We start from the raw sequence: 24473 nt of genomic DNA, 5'->3' as shown, positions 1-24473 counted from the left end.
CTACCAGAGGAATTCATCCTGTGTATACTGCTGTGTTCTTCTGATTGTTCTTCTAAATGAAGAAAATTAGCACAAACACCTAGTGCAGACAATGGACTGCCTTTTTACAGTGCTTTCAATTAATGCATCCTCCAAGTCTTCATTGTAACATTCAAGATGGTTGTCAATACTGCCATATTCTTGGTAGTTCCTAACCTTAATCAGTGACAAAAATCACTGCCTTTTGAAAACACACACACACAAAACTGGCACTATTTAAAAGCTGTTCACTATAAGCACAGTGCAGTGTCTAATGGTCATGCAAACACAGGAGACTGACACTAGTTAGAAACTAATCAGCATAATTCTCCTGTCCTAATTAAGCAGGATAATGTCCCTAAATAAACAAAGGGAATCCCAGCTATTTTCTCAATTAGCTTTTGTTCTTTAAGAGTTGTCCTGAATAAGTGGCTGTCCCAATTAACCAATGGCCTAATTAACTGGAATCCACTGAATTCAGAAATTCATTGTAATCTGTTCCAGATAGGAACATTGCCTTAATAATAAAGAATATATGGCTAACAAATGCAAAAGGAAAACACCGGTATGAATAGAAGATTGACTCGCAGAAGACAAACAGCCAGAATAAAGGCCTATTCTGGTTGGCTGCTGGTGATGACTGGTGTTCTATAGGGGTCAGTATTGGGTCAGCTTCTTTTTACAACTATTTGGATGACAAACTGATGGCTTTGTGGCCACATTTGGAGATAATACAAAGATTGCTGGATGGGTAGGTAGTGTTGAGGAAGCAGGGATTCTACAGATCTTACAACAGTGGAATTATGAACTATGGATTGTCAGACAATCAACATAACCAACAGAGGAACACAAGCAATGATTACAATAATGCTTTGCCAACTAGTCTATATAAAAAAAATGAATGGTTCATCTTTCCTGGTCCAAAACAGTTGTGTTTTTTTTTAAAAAAGCATATCATTCTACTGCACTTTTCAGCAAAACAAAAAAATCCAAGTTTTAGAAATGAAAAATAGAATCTAATTTATAATATGTAAAAACACTTACCAATGACATAAGAAAGAATCAAATTCCAGCCTGTGATGAATGCACAGAGTTCACCAACAGTCACATAACTGTATAAATATGCAGAACCAGTCTTTGGAACACGAGCTCCAAACTCTGCATAGCAGAGACCTGCCATCACCGAAGCCAATGCAGCAATTAGGAAAGAGATGATAATGCTGGGCCCAGAATCCCATTTTGCGACCTCACCAGCTAAAACATAAACACCTGCACCAAGAGTGCTGCCAACTCCCAGTGCTATCAAGTCTACAGTGGTCAAACAACGGCATAGCTTGGATTCTTCAAGGCCACTCTGGCTTATAATCTTTCTACGAACCAAACATCGAGAGAAGGCCAGGATTGAGCCACAACGTATCATCTTTGAAGAGGATAGCTGAAACAAAGAAAAATATTTTAGAACTGATAGATAGGCAAACATATCTGGTTCTTTAATTCCTTTTACATGAAATAAGGTTTCATTAATTAGTCTTCATAAATAAATACTGCTCAAGAACTTAATTCACATTTTATGGATGATCACACCACTATATTTCAAACTTAGTTATTGTTAATCACAAATAATTTCAACAACCTTGCTCAACAAACATTGATAAAACACTGCCAGCAAAATTACATCAGATCCCATTATCTACATAGGAACCTGTTCAAAGCTTTTTGTGCCAGGATTTCAGTGGCAGAAACCTCTGCAAATGCTGGAAATATTGAGCAATCTCCAGCCTTTGTGTGGTAACTCAGCAGGCCAGGCAACATCCATGGCGGGAAAAAATGTTTTTGGGCTGAGCCTCTACATTAGGACTAGTCTTGGCCCTTAATGACAACTATTTATTTCCCTCCATAGTTGCTGCCTGACCTGCTGAACTTCTCCAGCATTTGTGTGTGTTGTATCAGGATTTACCTGATACAGAAATAGCACTAGTTGATTAACATGTGTTTTGATGTTTTTGTACATTATTTAAATATTTAATTGTTTGTTATTTTTAATTTAATATTACTAACAATACTTTAACACTTTTCACTATTTCAATTTTTAAGATTTGTTGAGAGACTGGTCATGCTACGCTTTAACTCCACCCTCCCAGATAATCCTGACCTGCAGTTTGCCTACCACTGAAACAGGACTATGGGAAAAATACAGTTACAAATAAATCCAGTAAGCTTTTCCAAAAGGAAAATTTTTGGCCAGTGATGAGATTGCAGAACATGCTATCATCACACTGTGCACTTCTCTTTATTGTGATGTTAAACACTACATATTACAGCTAATTCATCAAATGTGTTCTATTTATGTTTAACCTTTCTCTCAAGCAGAAATGCATGGGATTAAGGAGGCTCATGTGAAACAACTGCCTGCTGAAACCAGTTGGACTAAATGGGCTGTAGACCCGACATAAGTTACACAAAATATTTTTGAACAGGTTTGTTTTAAGGCGATACGAGGTATGCTGATTTTATTTGTAGCATGTGGGCATGACTAACAAGACAATTCTTAACCAGGCTCTGAGAAAGCAATGGCAATACACCTCTTGACTGGCAGAACATTTCTCTACAATCCACACAAAATTTGGTCAATCAATGCCAACAAACTATTCATTAACTTCAATAAATCAATTCTGTGCTCTGCACTGTCTTTACATACTCAACAGAAGTTACCAAAAAAAATGAGGCAGAAATCACAAATGATCTTTTCTTTTCCAAACAACCACAACAGTGTACACAGAGGCCCATTATAAAGTTTGGCAATCTGTTCTTTAACTTAGTATAGTCTAGTGGCTAAAATCTGAGCCCCGATAGCTCATCAAGTTTATCCAAAATAGCCGAACCATTTCAACCAACTACATGCAAATGTTCCGTTGTTTAAAAAAGGTTCCAAAAGTACACCAGGTAATTACAGGCCAGTGAACCTGACATCAGAAGTAGGTAAATTATTGGAAGGTGTTCTGAGAGATCAGATATATAAGTATTTGGACAGCCAAGGGCTGATTAAGGATAGTCAGCATGGCTTTGTGCGTGGTAGATTGAGAAACTCTACAAGATTCGTTAAGCACAAAGAGGTTACCACAAAAATAGATGAAGGAAAGGTTGTGGATGTTGTATACATAGACTTTAGTAAGAAAGTTGATAAGGTCCCACATGGGAGGTTAGTTCAGAAGGTTCAGACACTAGGTATCCATGGAGAGGCTGTAAATTGGATTTGAAATTGGCTGTGTGGGAGAAGACAGAGTGGTAGTGGATGATTACTTCTCAGACTGGAGGCCTGTGATTCGTGGTGTGCCTCAGGGATCTGTGCTGGGACCGTTGTTGTTTGTTGTCTATATCGGTGATCTGGATGATAATGTGGTAAATTGGATCAGCAAGTTTGCTGATGACACTAAGATTGGAGGAATTGTAGACAGTGAGGAAGGCTTTCAAAGCTTGCAGAGGGCTCTGGACCAACTGGAAAAATGGGCCAGAAAATAGCAGATGGAATTTAATGCAGACTAGTGTGAGGTGTTGCATTTTGGAAGGACAAATCAAGGTAGGACATACACAGTAAATGGTAGGGCACTGAGAAGTGTGGAGGAACAAAGGGATCTGGGAGTTCAGATACACAGTTCACTGAAAGTGGCATCACAGGTAGACAGGGTTATAAAGAAGGCTTTTGGCATCCTGGCATTCATAAATCAATGTATGGAGTACAGGAGTTGGGATGTTATGGTGATGTTGTATAAGACATTGGTGAGGTCAAATTTGGAGTATTGTGCGCAGTTCTGGTCACCTAACTATAGGAAGGATATCAGTAAGATTGAAAGAGTGCAGAGAAGATTTCCTAGGATGTTGCTGGGTCTTCAGGAGTTGAGTTACAGGAAAACAGGTTAGGACTTTATTCCTTGGAGTGTAGAAGAATGGCGGGGGGGGGGATTTGATAGAGTTTACAAAATTATGAAGGTTATAGACAAGAGTAAATGCGAGTAGGCTCTTTCCACTTAGATTAGGAGAGATAAGCACCAGAGGACATGGCTTTAGGGTGAAAGGTTTAGGGGGAACAGTAGGGGGATTTTCTTCACTCAGTGGTGGGAGTGTGGAACAAGCTGCTATCTGATGTGGTAAATACGGGCTCACTCTTAGGTTTAAAGAATAAATTGGATAGATACATGGATAGGAGAGGTCTAGAGGGTTATGGACTGGGTTCAGGTCAATGGAACTAGCGAAATAAAGTGTCAGCACTGACTAGAAGGGCCAAATGGATTGTTCTCTGTTCTGTGGTGTTCTATGGTTCTATGGCTGACACATCTAGACCAACTATTCACCAGATATTCCTGCAAAGCCACCGGCATGCACGAGTCTACTTAAATGGATGTGATGGAAGCTAAAAGACGATCAACAAGAAAAAAAAGCATTCGCACGCAACCTTGTTGCGGACTCTATCCATGTACACATCAAGTTATATGTGGGCAAAATAGTGCAGATATTCAAGAAGTCATATTCTGTTAAAAGATCATTGTCATCAAGTGACTAAGCTAAGAAACAAAACAAAGCAATAAAAATCTAATGTTGGCATCAAACTAGAATAGTTAGCACACCTCATTACAAGTACATTGTAGCACCCAAGTCAACTGTGAAAGCTAATTGTTCCAAGTCACTGGAAAAAATATCACCAGTCAATAGCAGTACGAGCCCAAACAATTTATTTCAGCTGGCATATTACAGAACCAAAATGTTATCTAGCATGCTCGAAAGCAAGTTAAATATTTAGCTTTGGAAGTACGTAGGTTGCTCTGTCTGTGCAATGTGCTGGGCTGCCAAAAAATAAATAAATCTGTAAAAATAAAGCGATTATGTTCCTGCAAACTTTTTCAAATCTGATATCTGGATACAAGATCGTGGGTTTGAGTCCCACACTGGTGTCTTCAACTAATGAAAGCGGGCCAATGCTCCAGAGGAAAAATGAAGAAGTGCTGTATAGTTGTGGAGAAGTTAAACCAAAATCCTGTTTGTACAGAGACAGATTGAGAGATTAGCCTCGTCACATGTACAATGAAATGCATCATTTACATCAATGACCAACACCATCTGGGAATGTTCCAGGGACGTTTCAAGTGCCAACACAGCATGCTCACATCGTATCATCTTTGGAAGGTATGTGGGAGGAAATCCCACGTACCTGATCACAGGGAGAACATACAAACTCCTTACAGACAGCAGTGGAATTCAACCCCAAATCACTGATGCTGTAAAGCATTATGCTAACCTGTCATGCCATAAAAGATGATAGGCAAAACCTGGAGGGGGATGGGTGAAGTAAAGAGCTGGGAAGTTGATTGGGGAAAGAGATACAGGACTGGAGAAGGGGGAGGAGCACCAGAGGGAAGTGATGGGCAGGTAAGGAGACAAGTTGAGAGGGAGAAAAGCAGGATGGGGAATGGTGAAGTGGTGGGGGGCAGGGAAGAAAAACAGCATTATCAGAAGTCTGAGAAATCAATGTTCATGCCATCTGGTTGGAGGCTACCCAGCCGGAATACAAGGTATTGTTCCTCCACCGTGTGTGGCCTCAACACAATAGTGGATGAGGCCATGGATAGACACATCTTAATGGGAGTGGGAAGTGGAGTTAAAATGGATGACCACTAGGAGATCCCACTTTTTCTAGCAGATGGAGTGTAGCTGCTCAGTGAAGTGATCTCCCAATCTAAGTCAGGTCTCACTGATATACAGGAGGCCACACTGGGAGGACCTGACATGGTATATGACCCCGAGAGACTCACAGGTGAAGTGTCGTCTCACCTGGAAAGACTGTTTGGGGCCCTGAATGGTAGTGAGGGAAGAGCCATCAATGAGGGTTCCAACGTCCTCGGACACCTCCAAAGTGCCGATTACGCAACCTCTAACTCTGACTCCAGCCTTGATCTCCAGGCTGGGTCTTCACATACTGCTGCTGGAACCGCCATCTCCCCTTCCCCCACCAACACTCTAATCCTGTCTCTCTCAGGTCCCACCACCAACTCTTGTACCCTTGGAGACTTCATCCCCTTCCCACCCCGCGACCCCTGAAAACCTCAAACTACCTTCTCTGACACTACCAACCCTCTTCCCCCATCCGATCCCAGGTTTTCACCATCCCCTCGGACCTTCCCATCTCTGAGGCAGAACGTTCTGTCTTTAGCCTCACCTTTGTCTCCCTGAACCCACAGCCCAATGAGTTCTGCGCCCACTAAGATGCTGAGCTCTTCTTCCGCTATCTGTCTCCGAGCCCATTTCTTTGGCAAGGACTCTCCACCTCAAACCAATGACCCCTTCCCCCATCTTCAACCCTTCTCCTCTTCCAGGACACCCTGCCTTGGTCTTCTGCCTGGTCTAGACCTTTTCATTGCCAAATGCCAATGGGACATTGACCGTCTAGAGTTTAACACTCCTCTCTCCAATTCTAACCTCACTCCTGAATGCTCAGCTCTCCTCTCCCTCTGCACCAGTCCTAACCTCACCATCAAACCCACAGATAATGGGATGCTGTAGTAGTCTGGCGTACTGACCTCTACCTTGCTGAGGCACAGCACCGACTCGCAGAAACCTCCTCTTACTTACCCCTCGAACAGAACCCCACTAAGAAACACCAGGCCATTGTCTCCCACAGTATCACCAACCTTACTGACTCTGGGGATCTCACATCCGCTGCCACCAACCTCATTGTTTCCGCAAGCCATGTCTCTACATCTATCCAAGATCCACAAACCCCCTTGTCCAGGTAGACCCACTCAACCCGTATCTGCATACCTGAACTATATAACCCCCCTAATTCAGTCCCTTCTTACCTACATCCGTGACACCTCAGTTCTTGATCCTTAAGGATTACAAGTTCCCTGGCCTGCATCATCTTATTTTTACTATGGATGTCCAGTACCCACACACCTCCACCCCTCACCAGGAAGGCCTCAACGCCATGTTTCTTTCTGGGCACCAAACCCAACAGTTCCCCTCCACTACCACTCTCCTTCGCCTAGCAGAACTTGTCTTCATGCTTAATAATTTCTCCTTTGGCATCTCCCACTTCCTTCAAACAAAAGGTGTAACCATGGGCATTCGCTTGGGTCCCAGCCATGCCTGCCCGTTTGTCAGCTATGTGGAACAGCGCATGTTCCAAGGCTACACTGGCGACCATCCTGCACTTTTCCTACACTACGTCAGTGCTGCTTCCTGCACCCAAACGGAATTCATTGACTTAATCAACTTTGGGTCCAACTTCCACCCTGCCCTCAAATTTACTTAGTCCATTTATGACACTTTGCTCCCCTATCTTGATGTCTCCATCTCCGGAGACAGGTCAGCTACTGATACCTATTACAAACCCACAGATACCTGGACAATACCTCCTCCCACCCTACTTGTAAAAATGCCACCCCCTTCTCTCAATTCCTATGTTTCCATTGCATCTGCTCTCAGGATGAGGCTTTTCTTTCAACAAAGGTGATGTCCTCCTTCTTCAAAGAAAGGGGTTTTCCTTCCTGCTCTCAATTGCATTTCCATTTCATGCATTTCTGCTCTCACCCTATCCTCCCAACAACCTACCAGGGACAGGGTTCCTCTTGTCCCCACCTACCAACCCACCAGACTCTGCACCCAGCACAAAATTCTCCAAAACTTCCACCCTCTCCAACAGGATCCCACCACCAAACACATCTTTCCTCCCCTCAACCCCCCCCTGCCCACTTTCTGCAGGGATCAATCCCAAAATGACTCACTTGTCCATTTGTCCCTCCTGACACTTACCCTTGCAAATGGAACAAGTGCTACACCTGCCCCTACACCCTCACCCTCACTACCATTCAGGGCCCCAAACAGTCCTTCTAGGCGAGGCAACACTTCACCTGAGAGTCTGCTGGGGTTGTATACTGCATCTGGTGCTCCCGGTGTGGGCTCCTGTACATCAGTGAGACCCAAAGTAGATCGGGACACCACTTCACCGAGCACCTACACTCCGTCCGCTGGAAAAAGCACATTCAGCAGGAGCCACGTGGAGAGAAACAGAGCTTCTATCCTGCTGTTAAATGTGCAATAGATACCAAAAACCTAGCACAATAAGATGGATGCTTGACCTCAAATCTACCTCAATGATCTTGCAGTTTATTGTTTACATTCATTGTAGGTGTTAAAACTTTATTCTGCATTGTTATTGTTTTACTTTGTCCTACCTCAATGCACTGTATAATGATTTGATCTTTATAAACAGTGCGCAAGACAATTCTCCTCTTCAATGGACATGTGACAATAATAAACTAATTTCATTTATCCATATACCTGAACCAACTGTGTCTACTTCTACCACTTCTAGCAGCTCTTTCCACTTACCCACAGTCCATATGAAGAACTTGTCCCTCAGGTCTTTTTAAAAAATATTCCCCCTCCCACTCTGCCCTCTAGTTTTAGACTCCCCTACCCTGGGAACAGGCCGACTAACCTATATTTCTCATTACTAAAAAAGTAATCTTTTAAAATATAGTTAGGTTACATAATAAACATTAAGTTCAGTAGCAGCCATTCTCCAGACGTGAACATGGATTGTAGATTAAATGTAAAATGCAGCCCTGAACAATAGCTTTCCTGGAGCTGTGGACACCAGTTGACTGAAAATGAGGCAATGCTGATTTTGGGTGCCTGGAGTGAGGGTGCAAGGAAGGTGGTGTGTGGAAAAAATGTAACTCAAAGGAAGCATTGTAACTACAGGATTGTCCTGCTGTTACCATTGATCTTTAGCATATGTAATATTGGGTCAAACACGCCTCTTCCTTCAAGAGTGTCTCATTTTGTCAAATAAAACTTCTGTATCCACTGGCTTCAATATCCCTCTGGTGACTTAGCTCACGTTACAACAATGCCACTTCTCAGTCTCCTTTGCTCTAGGTTAATCAGTCCCAGTATCCTCTCCTCGTATCTCAAGCCTCCAGTCCTGGTGACATCCTTATGGATCTTTTCTGCACTTTCTTGAGGTTAATCATTTCCTTCTTGCAGCACAACAACTAGGAAATGCACACAATACTCCAAGTGTTGTCTGACCAAAGTCTTGAGCAACCATAACATGGTGGTCCTGTACTGAAAACCCTCATGGCTGAAAGCAAACACGTATGCCTTCTTCACCACCCTGTAATTGTGTCACCATTTTCAACTAACTATGCACTGGCACTACTCATTCTCACTAGATACAACACACCCTAGGGACTTGCCGTTCACGTCACACTTGTCCCAGTTAAATTCCACCTGCCATTCTTTTGCTCTATTTTGCAGTTGGTCTAGATCTTGCTGTGACCTTAGACAACCTTCTTCACTGGCAGTTCTACAACCAATTTTGATGTCATCTTCAAACCTTATCATATTATTAAAGGATCTGGTGAGAAAGTGCCATACTCCAATAAGCAGTACCCACTCCAAAAAAATATCAGCTTAAAGATAAACTGCATAACCGGTTTTCCATTGTATAATTGAAGGCCAACTTCACGGAGAGTAAAATGAGGGATAACCATTTCTGCATCAATTGATGCCAATCTGGAAATTAAAGAGATCTTCCTTAAACAATGTATACAGGTCTGACAGGTATACATGACATGATGTCATTTTAAATGCATCACCCCGTTTGAAACACAGCAAAAGATACCAGACCAAGTTGTATCATGTCTGTTAAATCAAGCTGGTCACTCTCAGGACTTAAGATTTTAATAAAGGATCAGCAAGTTCTTATTATGATGCTCACCCGACTATTGTTCTCGCCTCCAGTGTGCAAGGATGGCCCAACTTGTCCAAGACTATGACTTAACCCAATCAACTGAGTTATCAATGTACTAAAGCCCATGATGTTTTTAATACACTGATGACTCAGTCCAACCTTTGCTATCGAATGAATAGTTTATCTGCAGATTAGTTTATTTTAACAATAGACAAGTGATTAGAAATTAGATTAGTCATCTCTAGGCAGAGGTAAATGGTCACAGAGAAATGGCCTGTTTATTTTGAAATGATTATACACACTTAACTCACCAGAATATGGCACCACACAAAGCCAGGTTTTTGAAACAGAAGAAAGTCTAATTGCCACCAAGAAACCTTCAATGACTTCTGCTTCCAATTTTTGTTAAATTTCTCAGTTACTTTGAGAATATCTTAATTCCAAATGGACAGTAAGAATTGGAATGGGCCTCCTTGCCTTCCATGCTCACTCTACAATGCAGTTAACACTTAAAAAGGTAGCTATAAGAGAGAAGGTACATCTCCTATTCTCACAAGCTCACCCGAGATTTCTGAGTGGGGCGAAGCATTTTGCAGATAATGTGCCCATTCAAAAGCAAGTCAATTTGGGTATTATAGAAACCACTTCTGAAAGAAAGTGCACATATGCTTAAATACATTTACCATCAACAGAAATTATATTTTAAATGTATGCAAAGAGTATTTTCATTTGAAAAATATTCAAGTACTGAAGACAGATGGGTTTACTTTGACTCAGGTTTGTGCATTTGCTTCACTAATATTTACAACATTCCCACTGAGTGCAACTGAGGCAGGGGCTCCCACAATGCAGATGGCTAATGTTGCTCATTATCTTTGTTTTTTGATTGAGGTTTAAAAGTAGCGATTCCCATCCCCCTCCCCGCGAGATACTGATACTGGAAACAACTCTTAATTCCCTCAATAGCTGCTGTAATGTGTGTTTTCTTGGCACTCTGGTTTCATGACATTTCTTCTACACAGCACCATCACCTGATCACTACGACACTTATTATGTTTACCAACAACTCCCCAGCCCCCTTCACCCCCACCAATTAATGGCAGCAGTGAACTGTTTCTGAAACACGCAGCGTCTTGACTCTTCTTCCATCATATCCAATTCAATATTTCCATGCAAACTATTTATACTGGTCAAAATATCCTGTTATGGGTTTGTTTTAAGGATTAAATAACCAACAGCACCTGTCTGCAATTGGTCACTCCGCAATCAATTTTACTTCAAACAACTACAAGTTCTTTGACAAGAAAACACAGGGGCCTCAAAGCAACAGCAAAAGAAAATAGGACTCCTGAGCAGGGTTTCAGGGTCTTGAAGTCCCACTTTCATTTTAATGAAGCATTCTATACAAAATAGAGATTTAATTAAGCACATACTTTCAATAAATGCATTGTACAGTACTGAATATCTGAACGATCCATGGAGATTGTTCTGAAGAAAAATTTTTGCAGGCTCATCTTGATTATAAACTCACAAAATAGAAGTCATTGATTACTGGGAAGGTGAAAATCAGAAGGACAAAGTATCGACTATTACTTACCAAATAAATTGAACTGACCTACTCAGTGTAGATTATTGAGGCCAGGACTTGAAGAACACAAAAAAACTAAGCTTTCTTCCCCCCCCCCCCCCCCAATGGTTTCAACTAGTGCCACAGAATTCCAACACTCAGCACGTAGTTCAACAGAAAAACAGTGTACACAAATACAAGTAACTTTATCAGCAATCACCAGGACTTTGCAAGATCCTTATGATTATGCTATACCATTTTTAGCCGTCTCATACCAAGACTGGATATTTTTATCCATTCCAGCCAACTGGTTGCAACAGGTTTGCAACTGGCCCTTAGAGGACTTGCAAGTAAATAAAATGTTGGGTCACAAACACAATAAAACATTGACGACGTGATATATTTCTGGGGCCACATGGAGCCAATGCATTTCCAAGACTGGGACTTGAATCAGAAAGAGAATTAATATCAGCAGCATATGTCGTGAAATTTGTGGACTTTGTGGTAGCAATACAAATTAATACAGAAAGTATAAATAGGTAAATAAATGTATTATATGGATATCAAAATGGTTAAATTAAAAATAGTGCAAAAACAGAAATAATAAAAAATAAGTGAGTTAGTGTTTAAGGGTTCAATGTCCATTTAGGAATAGTATGACACAGGGAAAGAATCACTGAGTGTGTGCCTTCAGGCTTCTCTACCTCCTTCCTGATGGTAACAATGAGAAGAGGGCATGTCCTGGGTGATGGGCCTCCTTAATAATGGATGCCACCCACTGCTCCTGATGTCTTTGATACTACAGAGATTACTACTAATGATGGAGCTGACTAATTTTACAGCTTCCTGTAGCTTCTTTGAATCCTGTACAGTAGCCCCCCACCCCCCATAACAGACAGTGATGCAGCCTGTCAGAATGTTCTCCACAGTACATTTGTAGAGGTTTTGAGTGTTTTAGGAGACAAATCAAATCTCCTCAAACTTCTAATGAAATATAGCTGCTGTCTTGCCTTCCTCATAGCTGCATTTGATATGTTGGAGCCAGGTTAGATCCTCATATATTGATACCCAGGAACGTGAAAATGCTCACTCTCTCCACTTCTGATCCCTCTGAGGACTGGTTCATGTTTCCTCGTCTTACCCCTCCTGGTCCATAATCAGTCCTCTGCTCTTACTGACGTCAAGCGCAGGGTTGTTGCTGCGACACCACTCAACTAGCTGGTATATCTTGAGCCCTCATCTCCATCTGAGATTCTACCAGTAGTTGTATCATCAGCAAATTTACAGATGGTATTTGAGCAATGCCTAGTCATGCTGTCCTGAGCATAGAGAGAGCAGAGCAGTGGGCTAAGCACACACCTCTGAGGTCCGCTAATATTGACTGTCAGCAAGGAGGAGGTATTATTACCCATCTGCACAGATTGTGGATTTCCGATTAGGATGCCAAAGATCCAATTGGAGGGAAGTACAGAGACCCAGGTTCTGTAGCTTTTCGATCAGGACTGCAGAAATGATGGTGTTAAATACTGAGCTATAGTCAATGAACAGCATCCTGTTCATTGATGTAAAAGGACTGAAAAATCTGTTTTTGTTAAGGTGGCAAGGCTAAGAGGTCTTCTGGTAAATACATTTACAATCCTGAATGGTTTAGTTTCAATAAATAAGTAAATATTTCAAATAGTCGAATATTTGATAACTGGAGAACCATTTTAAGGCAAGTGACAAAGAGGCAATGTAAATAAAAATATCTTTGCATCAGTGGTTTGGATTTTCAATGTATTTTTTTGTGGTGGAGAGAATTGCAAATATGCTTGATGAAAGAAAGAATATATGAAAATTGATTAAATGGGTTACAATTTCAATGAACTGGAAGAGATTTAATAGATTCATTCTTCACTTTAAGCTCTTTACTGCTCTATGATTAAACATAAAACACAGAACAGTACAGCATAAGAACAGCCCTTCAGTGCATGATGTTTGTGCAAGCATGATGCAAAATTAAACTAATCCCTTCTGCCTCCCCATGATCCTAATCCTTCCATTCCCTGCATATTAATACAACTATTTAAAAGGTTCTTGAACACCACCATTGTAACTGCCTCCACCATCACCCCTGGCAGCTCATTCCAGGCACTTACTATGCACTGTGTATGCAACAACAATCCTTTTTAAAACTTTCCCCCACTCACCTTAAACTGATACGCTCTAGTATTCAACATTTGGGACCTGGGGGTGGGGAATTTCTACCGTTCTAACTTAACAACACTTCTCAAGACTTTGTATAAACACCTATTGGGTCTCCCATCAACCTCCAACATCCCAGGGGAAGCAGCCCAATTTCATCCGATCTCTCCTTATTACTGATGCCCTCTAATCCAGGCAGCAAACTTTCTTCTACATCCTCTGCACAGCCTTCATGTTCTTCCTGTAATGGGACAGCCAAGTACAGCCTAACCAAAATTTTACACACCTGCATCATTACATCCCAACACACATTGCGTCACTTGTGATGAAGTCAAGTGCCATATACCCCCTTTACCATTCTATCTACAGGTTCTGTCACTTTCAGGGAGCTTTGGGCTTAGACACAAAAATCTTGCTGTACATCAACGATGTTAAATCTTCTGCCATAATCTCTATACTTTCCCCCCTTAAATTTGACCTCCCAAATATAAAAGTTGAGTTGTCCAGATTAAACTTCATTTGCCACTTTTCCACCCATAAACGCAAGTAATTCAGCTGTATTCTTTGATGGCCTTTGTCCACTCTCCGCAACACTACCAATATTTATGTCCCCTGCAAACCTACTAACTTATGATAGTCTAAGTCATTTATATATATTTTGCACCCAACCACAATTTTATTTTCAGTTGCTGATAATCTCAAATGTGAAGCTGTAACAGACCTTGCGAACTTCAGGATGGTTTCACAATGCACATGAGAAGATCATAAAGCGTTTGTATAGTTACTTCAATAAAAGAGAAATAAATCATAACTGAGAAAGAACAATAAGGCAATGGAGGAGCAGGAAATAGTTGATGTGTATAAAATCCAAATACTCAAACATTGGATAACATTCCACTTGATTTCAGGCTCTAATCACACAAAATACTCTTATCCAAGTAGATTTACATGAATGACACATTGGACAAGGCTCTTCTGCCACACAATACAGTTGTGTGCCTGATGCTAGGAATAGCTAAAGGTTGTTAAACATTATTCATGTAGCATCCATTGGCACCTGAACTGACAGAATCTGGACATCACCAAGGAACAGTATCAGTATAGCCAAGAACACATTGTTAGAAGTATCGTGGAGCTATACGAATACAGCAAGTATTAATTCAAACAAGAACCAGGCTTCAGTTTTTACTGTAAATTGTAATCTGAAGTTAAAAAAACACAGACCAAGAGATATGCTTTGCAATATGCTTTGTTGGTTCACAGTTTAACTGCTGATTATTTTATTATTATTTTTATTTATTATTTTTTTCCACTTTTTTTAATTTTTGATTTTTTTTCCCTCTGTAAATGGTTGATAAGTACTCTTCCTGAATCTATAATTTCCCCCTTCCTCCCTTTTTTTCCCTTCTTTTTTCTTTCCTTTTTCTTCCTTTATTCTTCCATAATTTTTCACAGGTAGGTTAGTTTTGGTTTTCTTCCGATTCTCTCTGTATTAAGTTTTATATTTCTACAGAAGTTGTTCCAATTTGTAGCTATGTTTTCTAGTGCATAAACTAGTTACTATTTGCTATAATATTTATACGGAACCGCTGTTAATGACACAGATCTGGAAGTTATATTTGGGTTAATTTTTTTGGTAGAGCTAGCTGCTTTTTTTTGGTAGCCGTCTAGTTTTGAGTTGTGTGGGTAGGGTGGATTTTCCAGTTCCAACATCATTCACTGTATTTATTGTTTTTTTTATTGCTCAGGACATGTTTATGTTTTGATTTTACGAATCTATGTTTATATTTCTGCTCCCAGACTGCTATTGTACTGCTTGAATTTTTATATGCCTGCTGCCTTTTATGCATTAGTAATTGATAATGGCTAGTGCATTTAAATTTGTGAGCTGGAATGTAAAGGGATTGAATCACCCTGTTAAAAGGAGGAAGGTATTCTCACATATTAAACAACTCAAAGCTGACATTGCTTTCCTTCAAAAAACTCATATTCATTGTTTTGATAACTCCCGGCTTCTGTCAAAGTGGGCGGGTCAGCATTTTCATTCATCCTTTGCCGCTAAAGCTAGGGGAGTCTCCATTCTTATTAACTCAAATATTCTGTTTGAACTCCATAATAAAATATCTTATACAAATGGCCGTTTTATTATTGTTTCTGGTAAACTATATAACACCAAAGTTGTACTAGCAAACCTGTATGCCCCCAACTTTGATGATGTTAACTTTTCTGAATGTTTTTTTCCTCACTACCAGACTTAAACTCATACTCTCCTATACTGGGTGGTAACTTCAACTGTTGGTTAGATCCTAATCTGGATCGATCGTCCTCTGTTACCAGATGACCTACTAAATCTGCCTTAGCTATCCAAGCGTTTCTCTCTAATTTTGGTATCTCTAATAGATGGCACTTCCTTCATCCTACTGAGAGAGATTATTCTTTCTTTTCACATGTTCACCATACCTTCACTAGAATTGACTATTTCTTACTCGAAAACCAACTTATTCCATTTGCCAAAAGATTTTAGGCTATTTGTGGGAATTATTTCATATTAAAAGGCTTTGTTCAAGTAATAAGATTTTGTAAAATTACTCCTGAGATACCTATTGCCTGTACATGAATTGATATACTAATGAAAAATATATGTTGCATATCAGTTAAGGTACTAATACTTTGAATTTGGTGTTAATGGATTGTCTAATGTTTATATCTGGTTAACATTATAGCAAATGTCTAAAGAACTGTCTTAATCATCAATGAGCCTGATGATTTAAATATAGGTTAGTAGTTTTATTGAGTTGATTTTTTTTTTATTGCTCATTTTGACCTTGACTATCAAAAAGTGTGTATCTATCACAAGCACTTTTTTAAAATTTGTTTTCTTCAGGACTCTAGATAATCACTATTACAGTCAATATTTGATTTCCATACTTAATTTTGTTTGAGGAGAAGGTGGTGAGTTAAGTGCTTGAAACATTGCTGCTTTTGTTAGGTTCTGAACACTGACCCACTGATGAAAGTGGGAGTTCATGCACTTCCAGATCAAGTTGGTTGGTGACTTGGAGGAGAATGCACAACTGATGGCAATCCCATGTTTTGCTGCTCTTTTCCTTCTATATCATCAAAGCCTTGACACATTGCTGCAGATGGAGAATACTGCAAACCAAAGTGCTGGTAGTGAAAGGAATGAATATATGAAAGTGCATGAGCTGCCAAAAATCTAGAATGGAGTTCAGCTGCACTGATCCTTGTAATCACTGAATTCATCTTATTATTATCATTTATGTGCTGCAGATGATCGAAAGGCTTTGGGGAAATCCAGAGATGAGTCACTTGCTGTTGTACTTTGTTTACTGTACAATATTTCAGGTCTTAAAAGGGAGGTGACTGGGCCTATATAAAATGAAATCTCTCAGTCTGACTACTACATTCTTCAGAACTTTCTACCTTCTAATTAGTGGTGCAACAGAGACCCTCTCATGTTTAGATGCTGTAGTCTCCACCTGAAATACCTCACATTTTCATTATTTTCCCCCATTTGCTATGGAATATGCAGGTGTACCAATTCACCAACAGGAGGTTGCTCATGGGAATTATTCAGAATTTGAATTCTTTGCCCTTATTCATCCTGAGGCCATAAGACTTCAGGGATACAAAGCTAACGAGGAACTGTTTTGAGACACTCCTCAACAGGGCAACACTGTGCCACCACAGCTTGTGAGATGTCATGAATTTGTGATGGGTGAGGGAGGACAATGTTTGACTAGTTTGATTTTTAGCAGATATGACTATTTAGCCTGTTGCTCACTTTGTTCTTCGCTCAGAAATGCTATCTCTTAAATGTCCTCAAACATCTTTTACAAGAAGGACTTGGCATGGCAAATTTGTTTAGCTATGCCTTTTTCATTCTTAATTCTGGCCTAAGTCAATGCCTTATTTTGTTCTTAAATTATTGTAACAATGTAGCATGACTGAATGGTTTGCCACACCATTTTTCAAGAATGTTTATTGTCATTTCCAGTAGACAAATGTAAAGTATAATAAAACTTTACATTCAAACCCTTTCCAGGGAACGCGCTAAGACGGTAGCGCGATATTAATATGCAGCAGCCTCTCCAGACTCTGGATTGGGGATTGCCAAATGTTATGTGGATTTTCTGGTGTAGTCTGTTTTGTCATATGCTTTTGTGATATCATTCTGGAGGAACGTGGTCTCATTTTTTAACTGCATTGCATTTGTGGTTTCTAAATGACAATAAACAGAATCTGAATCTGAAAATTGTTACTCCAGATCTGATGCAGCACTGAAGAAATTAACCAGGTAAAGTACATAATAATAATAAAATAAATACATATTCATAAAATAGCTAATACACAAGTGCATTGATCGTATCTTCATAAAGTAATGCTAGGCACAGGTGTGCCTGTACATAAGGTGACTGAGAGGAAATAGTAAAGTAGTGGTGGTTGGAGGTGTGGAGGGATAAATTAGTGGGTGGAGATGTTGATCAGCCTTACTGCTTGGGGAAAGTAACTGCTCAAGTCTGGTGGTCCTGGCGTGGATGCCTCCTCCCTGACTGGACGAACAGCCCATGAGCAGGGTGAGTGGGATCCTTCATGTTGTTACTGGCCCTTTTTCAGCTCCTTTCTGTAAATACAGTGCCTATAAAAAGTATTCACCACACACCCTCGCACTTTGGAAGTTTTCATGTTTTCTTGTTTTACAACAGTGATTAATAATGGATTTAATTTGGCTTTTTTGACACTGATCTCTACAAAGTGATCTAAATTAATTAGAAATATAAAACAAAATAATTGATTGTACAAGTATTGACCCCCTTTAAAATGACACACCAAATCATCACTGGGGCAGCCAAGTAAGTCACATAATTAGTTAAATGTAGATCACCTGTGTGCAGTCAAGCTGTTTCAATTGATTGTGGTAAAAATACACCTGTATCTGGAAGGTCCAGCTGCTGGTGAGTCAGAGTCCTGGCAAGAACCACACCATGAAGACAAAAGAACACTCCAAGGAACTCCAGGAAAAGGTTACTGAAAAGCACAAGTCAGGAGATGGATACAATTTCCAAGTCACTGAATATGCCTTGGAGTACAGTCCAGTCAGTCATCGAGAAATGGAAAGAAAATGGCACAGCCGTAAATCTGCCTAGAGCAGGCAGTCTGGAAGAGCTAAGTGATCATTCAAGAAGGGGACTAGTGAGGGAGGCTACCAAGAGAGCTATGACAACTTTGGAGGAGTTATAAGCTTCAGTGGCTGAGATGGAAGAGGCTGCACATACAACCGTTGTCTGCGTGCTTCACCAGTTGCAGTTTTATGGGACAGCATCAAAGAGAAATCCACTGTTGAGAAAAAACAAAAAATCACATGAAATCTTGGCTAGAGGAGTTTTCCCAGAAGATATGTGGGAGACTCTGAAATCAGCTGGAAGAAGGTTCTATGGTTTGAGGAAACCAAAATTGAGCTTTTTGGTCATCAGCCTAAATGCCATCTTTGGTATAAGCCACACACTGCACATCGAAAACACACCATCCCTACTGTGAAGAATGTTGGTGACTGCATCGTGCTGTGGGGATGCTACACTGCAGCAGGCCCTGGAAGGCTAATGAAGACAGACTGTAAATGAATGCAGCAAAACACAAATCCTGGAGAAAGACAGGGTACAGAGCTGCAAGAGAACTGCAACTTGAGAGATTTGCTTTCCAGCAAGACAATAACCCCCAAGCATAAAGCTAAAGTTGCACAGGAATGACTTAAAAACAAGTTAATACCCTGGAGTGACCAAGTTGGAGTCTGGACCTCAATCCAATTCAGAATTTGTGGCTGAACTTGAAAAAAGCTGTTCACTCACAATCACCATGCAATCTGACAGAGCTTGAGCAGTTTTGTTTTAAGAGAAAAGGGAAAATTGCAGTGTCCGCGTGTGCAAAGCTGATAGAGACCTATCCACACAGTCATGGCTGTAATTGCTGCCAAAAGCACATCTACCAAATATATTCTGGAAAGGGGTGAGTAATTATGCAATCATTTTGTCTTTAATAATTGTAATAAATTTAGACTAATTTGTAGAAATTTGTTTCCACTTTGACACAAGTGTCTTTTCTGTTAATCAGTGTCAAAAAAGCCAAATTAAATCCAGTAACTTAATGTTGTAAAACAATAAAACATGAAAATTTCCAAGATGGGGTGAATAATTTTTATAGGCACTGTGTGTCCTTGATGGTGCGTAGGCTTGATATCAATGCATCTGCGAAAAGGCAGATTTGAATAAAAATGACAACTTCCTTCTCTGAAAGGCATGAGTGTGGCAGATAATATTTGACAACCATCTAAAATTTCATGGTCACTGTTACTGTGCCATCTCTAAATTATTTAATTTGGCCAATGGCAGCTACGGAATTGGAACTACTGTACATATCCATGCCTTTCATCCAGGCTTCTGGCCCATCATTCAAGTAAACTTAACCACCACATAAATGTTCCCCTTATTAGATAAAATTATTACTAGGGTGCCCCAGTAGCTTAGTGATGCCATTTCAGCTCTGCGCGTTGTCCAATTCCAACACTGTCTGTGAGGAGTTTGTATGTTCTCCCAGTGACTGCATGGGTTTCCTCTGGGTGCTCTGGTTTCCTCCCACACAAAGGTGTACCTGTGACCAGTTACTGGTCACTGTAAGTTGTCCTATGATTAAGCTACTGTTAATAGGCAAGTTGCTGGGCGGTGTGGCTCATTGGGCTGGTAGGGCCTGTTCTGCACTTTATCTCGAAAAATAAAATTGTTCTTCCAGGAATATGCCTATACATTAAATGAACGAGCACTTCTAAAGGAGCACGTTCTATGAATTTGCAGCATGCATCCATCCAGTCTTGCACGAGGCGCAGTTACTTTCCAGTTAAACACAAATACCAGAACCATCATTTTTTGGCCAAGGGCATGCAGTTCACCCCCTTGCCAAAATTCTCCAAGGCTGAAATGGATGCCTTACTACCTTGCTGACCTAGCTCTGCTTTGAACCAGTGCTAATTCAAATGCCTTTTACCAGAAAAGCCCCATCTGTAACCCCATCCATTTCTACACCTTTCCATTTTCTCTGGCAATAAATCCAAAAATTTTTTTATCTCCTCCAGATTTGACTATTACAATAGTCATCTGGCTAGTCTCTCAATCTCATTCTCAACCTTTAGTTTATCAAAATTCTAACCCACATCCAATCACAACCTGGTTTTTGTTGGATCTACTGTAACCATTGTTTTTAAAACCTTGAACACAACACAGGCAAAATTTACGCTGAATACCTGTATCATATTTTGAGCAAAGATACTGGCATTCAGGCCAAGTTTAAAAAAATAAATACAATGTGTTAATTTTATTCACACACATTTAAGCACAGTACTTACAAGCAGACTTACAGTCTTCGCCTGATTGTTGATGAATGACAGAAGCAGATGTATGACACTTTCCAAGCAGGAAGGAGGGAAATTAAAAGGCTTTGATGTTCTCTTCTCTCCTGGAATGAATCATGTGCCTCCCACTTAGATTCTCCCCCAGTTCGACATAACCTCCATTAACAAAAATGATTTCCTACCCTTCACTGGTAACATTTAAGCTGTATCCATTGAGCTTTAAGCTGAAGTAACCAGCTAGAAATTTATTCACTTGAGACATACTTCTCTTGTGTAATGCTACAGACAGAAAACTCAAACTGCTGCTTAAGGTACTGCCAATACATACGTGTGCAAGAAATTATATTGGTGCTTCTCCATCTGTATGGTATGCTTGCATATGCAAGCCTCCGACTGCATGGTAGTGACATCAAGTGCTGAACATTTAAACATGCATCTCCCAGATTCTCAATTTTCAGTTTATCAGAATTCTAGCCCACACCCAATCACACCCTGGCTTTTACTGATCTAATTTAACCACTGTTTTTAAATCCTCCAACCCTGCACACAGTTTTCCTATGTCAAAATGTAAATTAATGTTCTAGTCTTAGTTTGAGAATTAGCAGCATGTAATACTTGAATCTTGAAGGTCATGGTAAATATCATTAGGAACAGTAGACGAATATACATATATAGCTGACAGTTCAGGCAGGCTGCCAAAAACATTGCTTATTTGGTCATTCTGTGATGGCACACTGCCACTCAAATAGATATGTTTACATCACTGTATGTAAGAGTCGCAAATGACCCAAGACAAATGAGCAAAATAAGGAAGTGGCAGAGTCTCAGAAAATGGGAAATATTCATTAAAAATTGATAAACAGAAGATTCTGCAGATGCTGGAAATCTTGAGTAACACACACAAAATGCTGGAGGACCGCAGGAAAAGTCCTGATGAACTGTCTCAGTCCAAAACGTCCACTATTTATCCCTGTCCATAGATGCTGCCTGAATTGCTAAGCTCCTCCGGGGGAGGGGGGGTGGAAACAATGATATCACCATCTGATCAGTGTGAAGCAAAACTAATGAAATAAGATCATGGGACCATACAGTAACTAAACTACGCCATAGATCCTAAAGAGCTCCTAGAATTGATCAACGTAGCTAGAGTAACTTTTAAATGATGGACCATAAGACATAGGAGCAGAATTAGGCCATTCAGTCCACGAAGTTTGCTCTGCCGTTCCATCACGGCAGATTTATTATCCCTCTCAACCCCATTCTCCTGCCTTCTCCCATAACTTTTGACACCCGAGGAAATCAAGAACATATCAACCTCCACTTTAAATGTACTCCGTGATAGCTGCCTTGCCATGCGTCTGACTTGCACTACTGATTTCATTGTGTAGAGAGTTCCCTTCCAGTAATGTACATTCAATGGATCTAGTTACATGGTTAATTGTTCTTCAGTGTTCCCCCTTCCATAGAAATTGTTTACACAGGGAGGTGGACTGTGTTGGAGACTCGGATGGATAGACCAGTCATATCAACTGCTGTGTCGGAGGTATACTTGACTGGCTAGCACTGATGAACTGACAAAATACACTGAAGACGTTGCATCTTACTGTAAGATGAACAACTGAATTTTTAAATGACCTACCAAACCACACTTGCATCTTTAAATGACTGGTTCTAAAGAACATTTTGAATTGGTTTATTATTGTCACATGCACAGAGATAAAGCGAGAAGCTTGTATGCAGTTCTTACAGCTCAGATCATCGCACACTACGTTCACTGCCACTACTACCCACGGTTCCTTCAGGTTGTCACAGCTGGGATAAGCTTCCACTAACTATTGAAAGGCATGCGTCTCAAATAGCCTCTGACAATCAAGACCAGCTCCTGGCCTTCACTTGTTACTCAACTCCCAAGCCCAGCAGAGCCGTTTCTACTGACAGGAGATACAAAGGTGGGTCACTAACACCGTAAAACAAGTTGCTTCAGACAGCCGTGGTTAGAAGCAACTCATCCAGAAGGAAAATGTTGATCTCGAACCTGCACATGAACCTTGCAGCTAAACCTACTCGTGGGGAAGGCTTCAGGAATAAACCCAGAGGAAAAAATCTAGAGCTGGAGTCCCCAGCAGTTCTCCGTCGATTTCAACCTGAACTGGCAACTCCTGCGATACTGCTGGTACTAAACTGTATCGTCTCTGCCATTCCTTTGGGTTCATGAGCTGTGTGGAGAGGGGGGAGTTTGCTACATGGGCAACAGCTTGCTCCCTGCAGAGTACTGTCCAGACTTTTATCTAGCCAGCTAGGATGCCACATTCATGGTCAACCCCTGACCAACAAAAGCCAATACCACACTGTAACAGCAGGGAAGAAGCTGTCCTTGAACCTGGTTGTACATGTTTTCAGACTTTTGCATCTTCTGCCTGAGGGAAGAGGAGACATGAGAAACGTCTGGGGTCTTTGTCAATGCTGGAAGCTTTACCAAAATAGCAAGAATGGATAGAGTCCGCAAAGGGGAGGCTGGTTACCATGTTTCCATGAGGATGCCAAATGAAATTTGAAATGAGTTATAATTGGGGAAAGCAGAGTCAGGGAATAGATACAATTCTCTGTCACAATAACAAGAGTGCTGAAGGCTGTTTACAACATTCTGGATTCCACAATTGAAATCAACACTTTCAGGTACCTTGCCTTCTCTATTTGTCGCAACATTGGCCAAGTCAGAGATATACCACATGGAAACTGACCTTTCAACCCAACTGTCAATGCCAACGAAGATGCCACATTCATTTTCCCTTCAAAAATGGCCTGATGTGAAGGGAAATTCTACCAGCTCTGCATATTACAGATTTTATTCCTTCGTTTATATCCCAGTCTCCAACTGATCCCATTAACCTTTCAACATGACAACTTCATCAGTGTTTGAGTATTTTTGCCTTGCTTGGGGGAAAAAACACCTGTCTCAAAAGCCTTGTGGAAAAAGCATTTTACATTAATTTCACTAATTGACCAATGTGCCAAAAATAACTGGCAACTACAGAACTTACAGTTTGCTTTCAGAAATGTTGAATGTGGATTTCATAAAATTTACATTGAAACTAAAATTGACCAGATGATCTTCAATGCTGAACCTAATTATCAGCAGTTTGACATCTCAGATTGTTTTTATATTGTACATAATCAAAAACTTGCACATTTAATGAACTGAAATAAACTGCTATTACCAAACACCATCTAAAACAAAACCATCCCAACAAAAAAAACTTCAAACCCTGGCCATCAATGTATGGGGCATACATTAGGAAAACAGACCCTTCATCCCATCAAATCCACACAGACCACCTGGCATCTATTTTCCAATCCTATACTAATCCCCACATTGCCATCAATTCTCCCCAGATTCTACCATTCACCTACATAATAGGGTCAATTTGTTTAGGCTAATTAGCCCATCAAACTTTGGGATGTGAGAGGAAACAAGAAGACACCCATGTGGTCAAGAGGCTGAAGTGAAAACTCCATGCAGGTAGTGCCTACAG

The 24473-nt window shown here is 40.5% G+C and overlaps 1 protein-coding gene across 5 annotated transcripts in view; it reads right to left on the bottom strand.

The window, feature by feature from the left end:
• Positions 1-24473, bottom strand: part of slc7a2 (solute carrier family 7 member 2) — a 116317-nt gene that overhangs the window by 36453 nt on the left and 55391 nt on the right. For all 5 annotated transcript variants that reach the window (XM_059989283.1, XM_059989285.1, XM_059989282.1 and 2 more), the window contains one exon: positions 1063-1453. In XM_059989283.1, coding sequence (XP_059845266.1) covers positions 1063-1438 — 376 coding nt within the window. In that variant the 5' untranslated portion in view covers positions 1439-1453. The remainder of the gene's footprint in view (positions 1-1062; positions 1454-24473) is intronic.

This window comes from Hypanus sabinus, chromosome 14 (genome assembly GCF_030144855.1).
Source record: "Hypanus sabinus isolate sHypSab1 chromosome 14, sHypSab1.hap1, whole genome shotgun sequence".
Taxonomy (NCBI): domain Eukaryota; kingdom Metazoa; phylum Chordata; class Chondrichthyes; order Myliobatiformes; family Dasyatidae; genus Hypanus; species Hypanus sabinus.
Note: the sequence above shows the minus strand (reverse complement) of the source record. Positions and strands in the feature narration are given on the sequence as shown.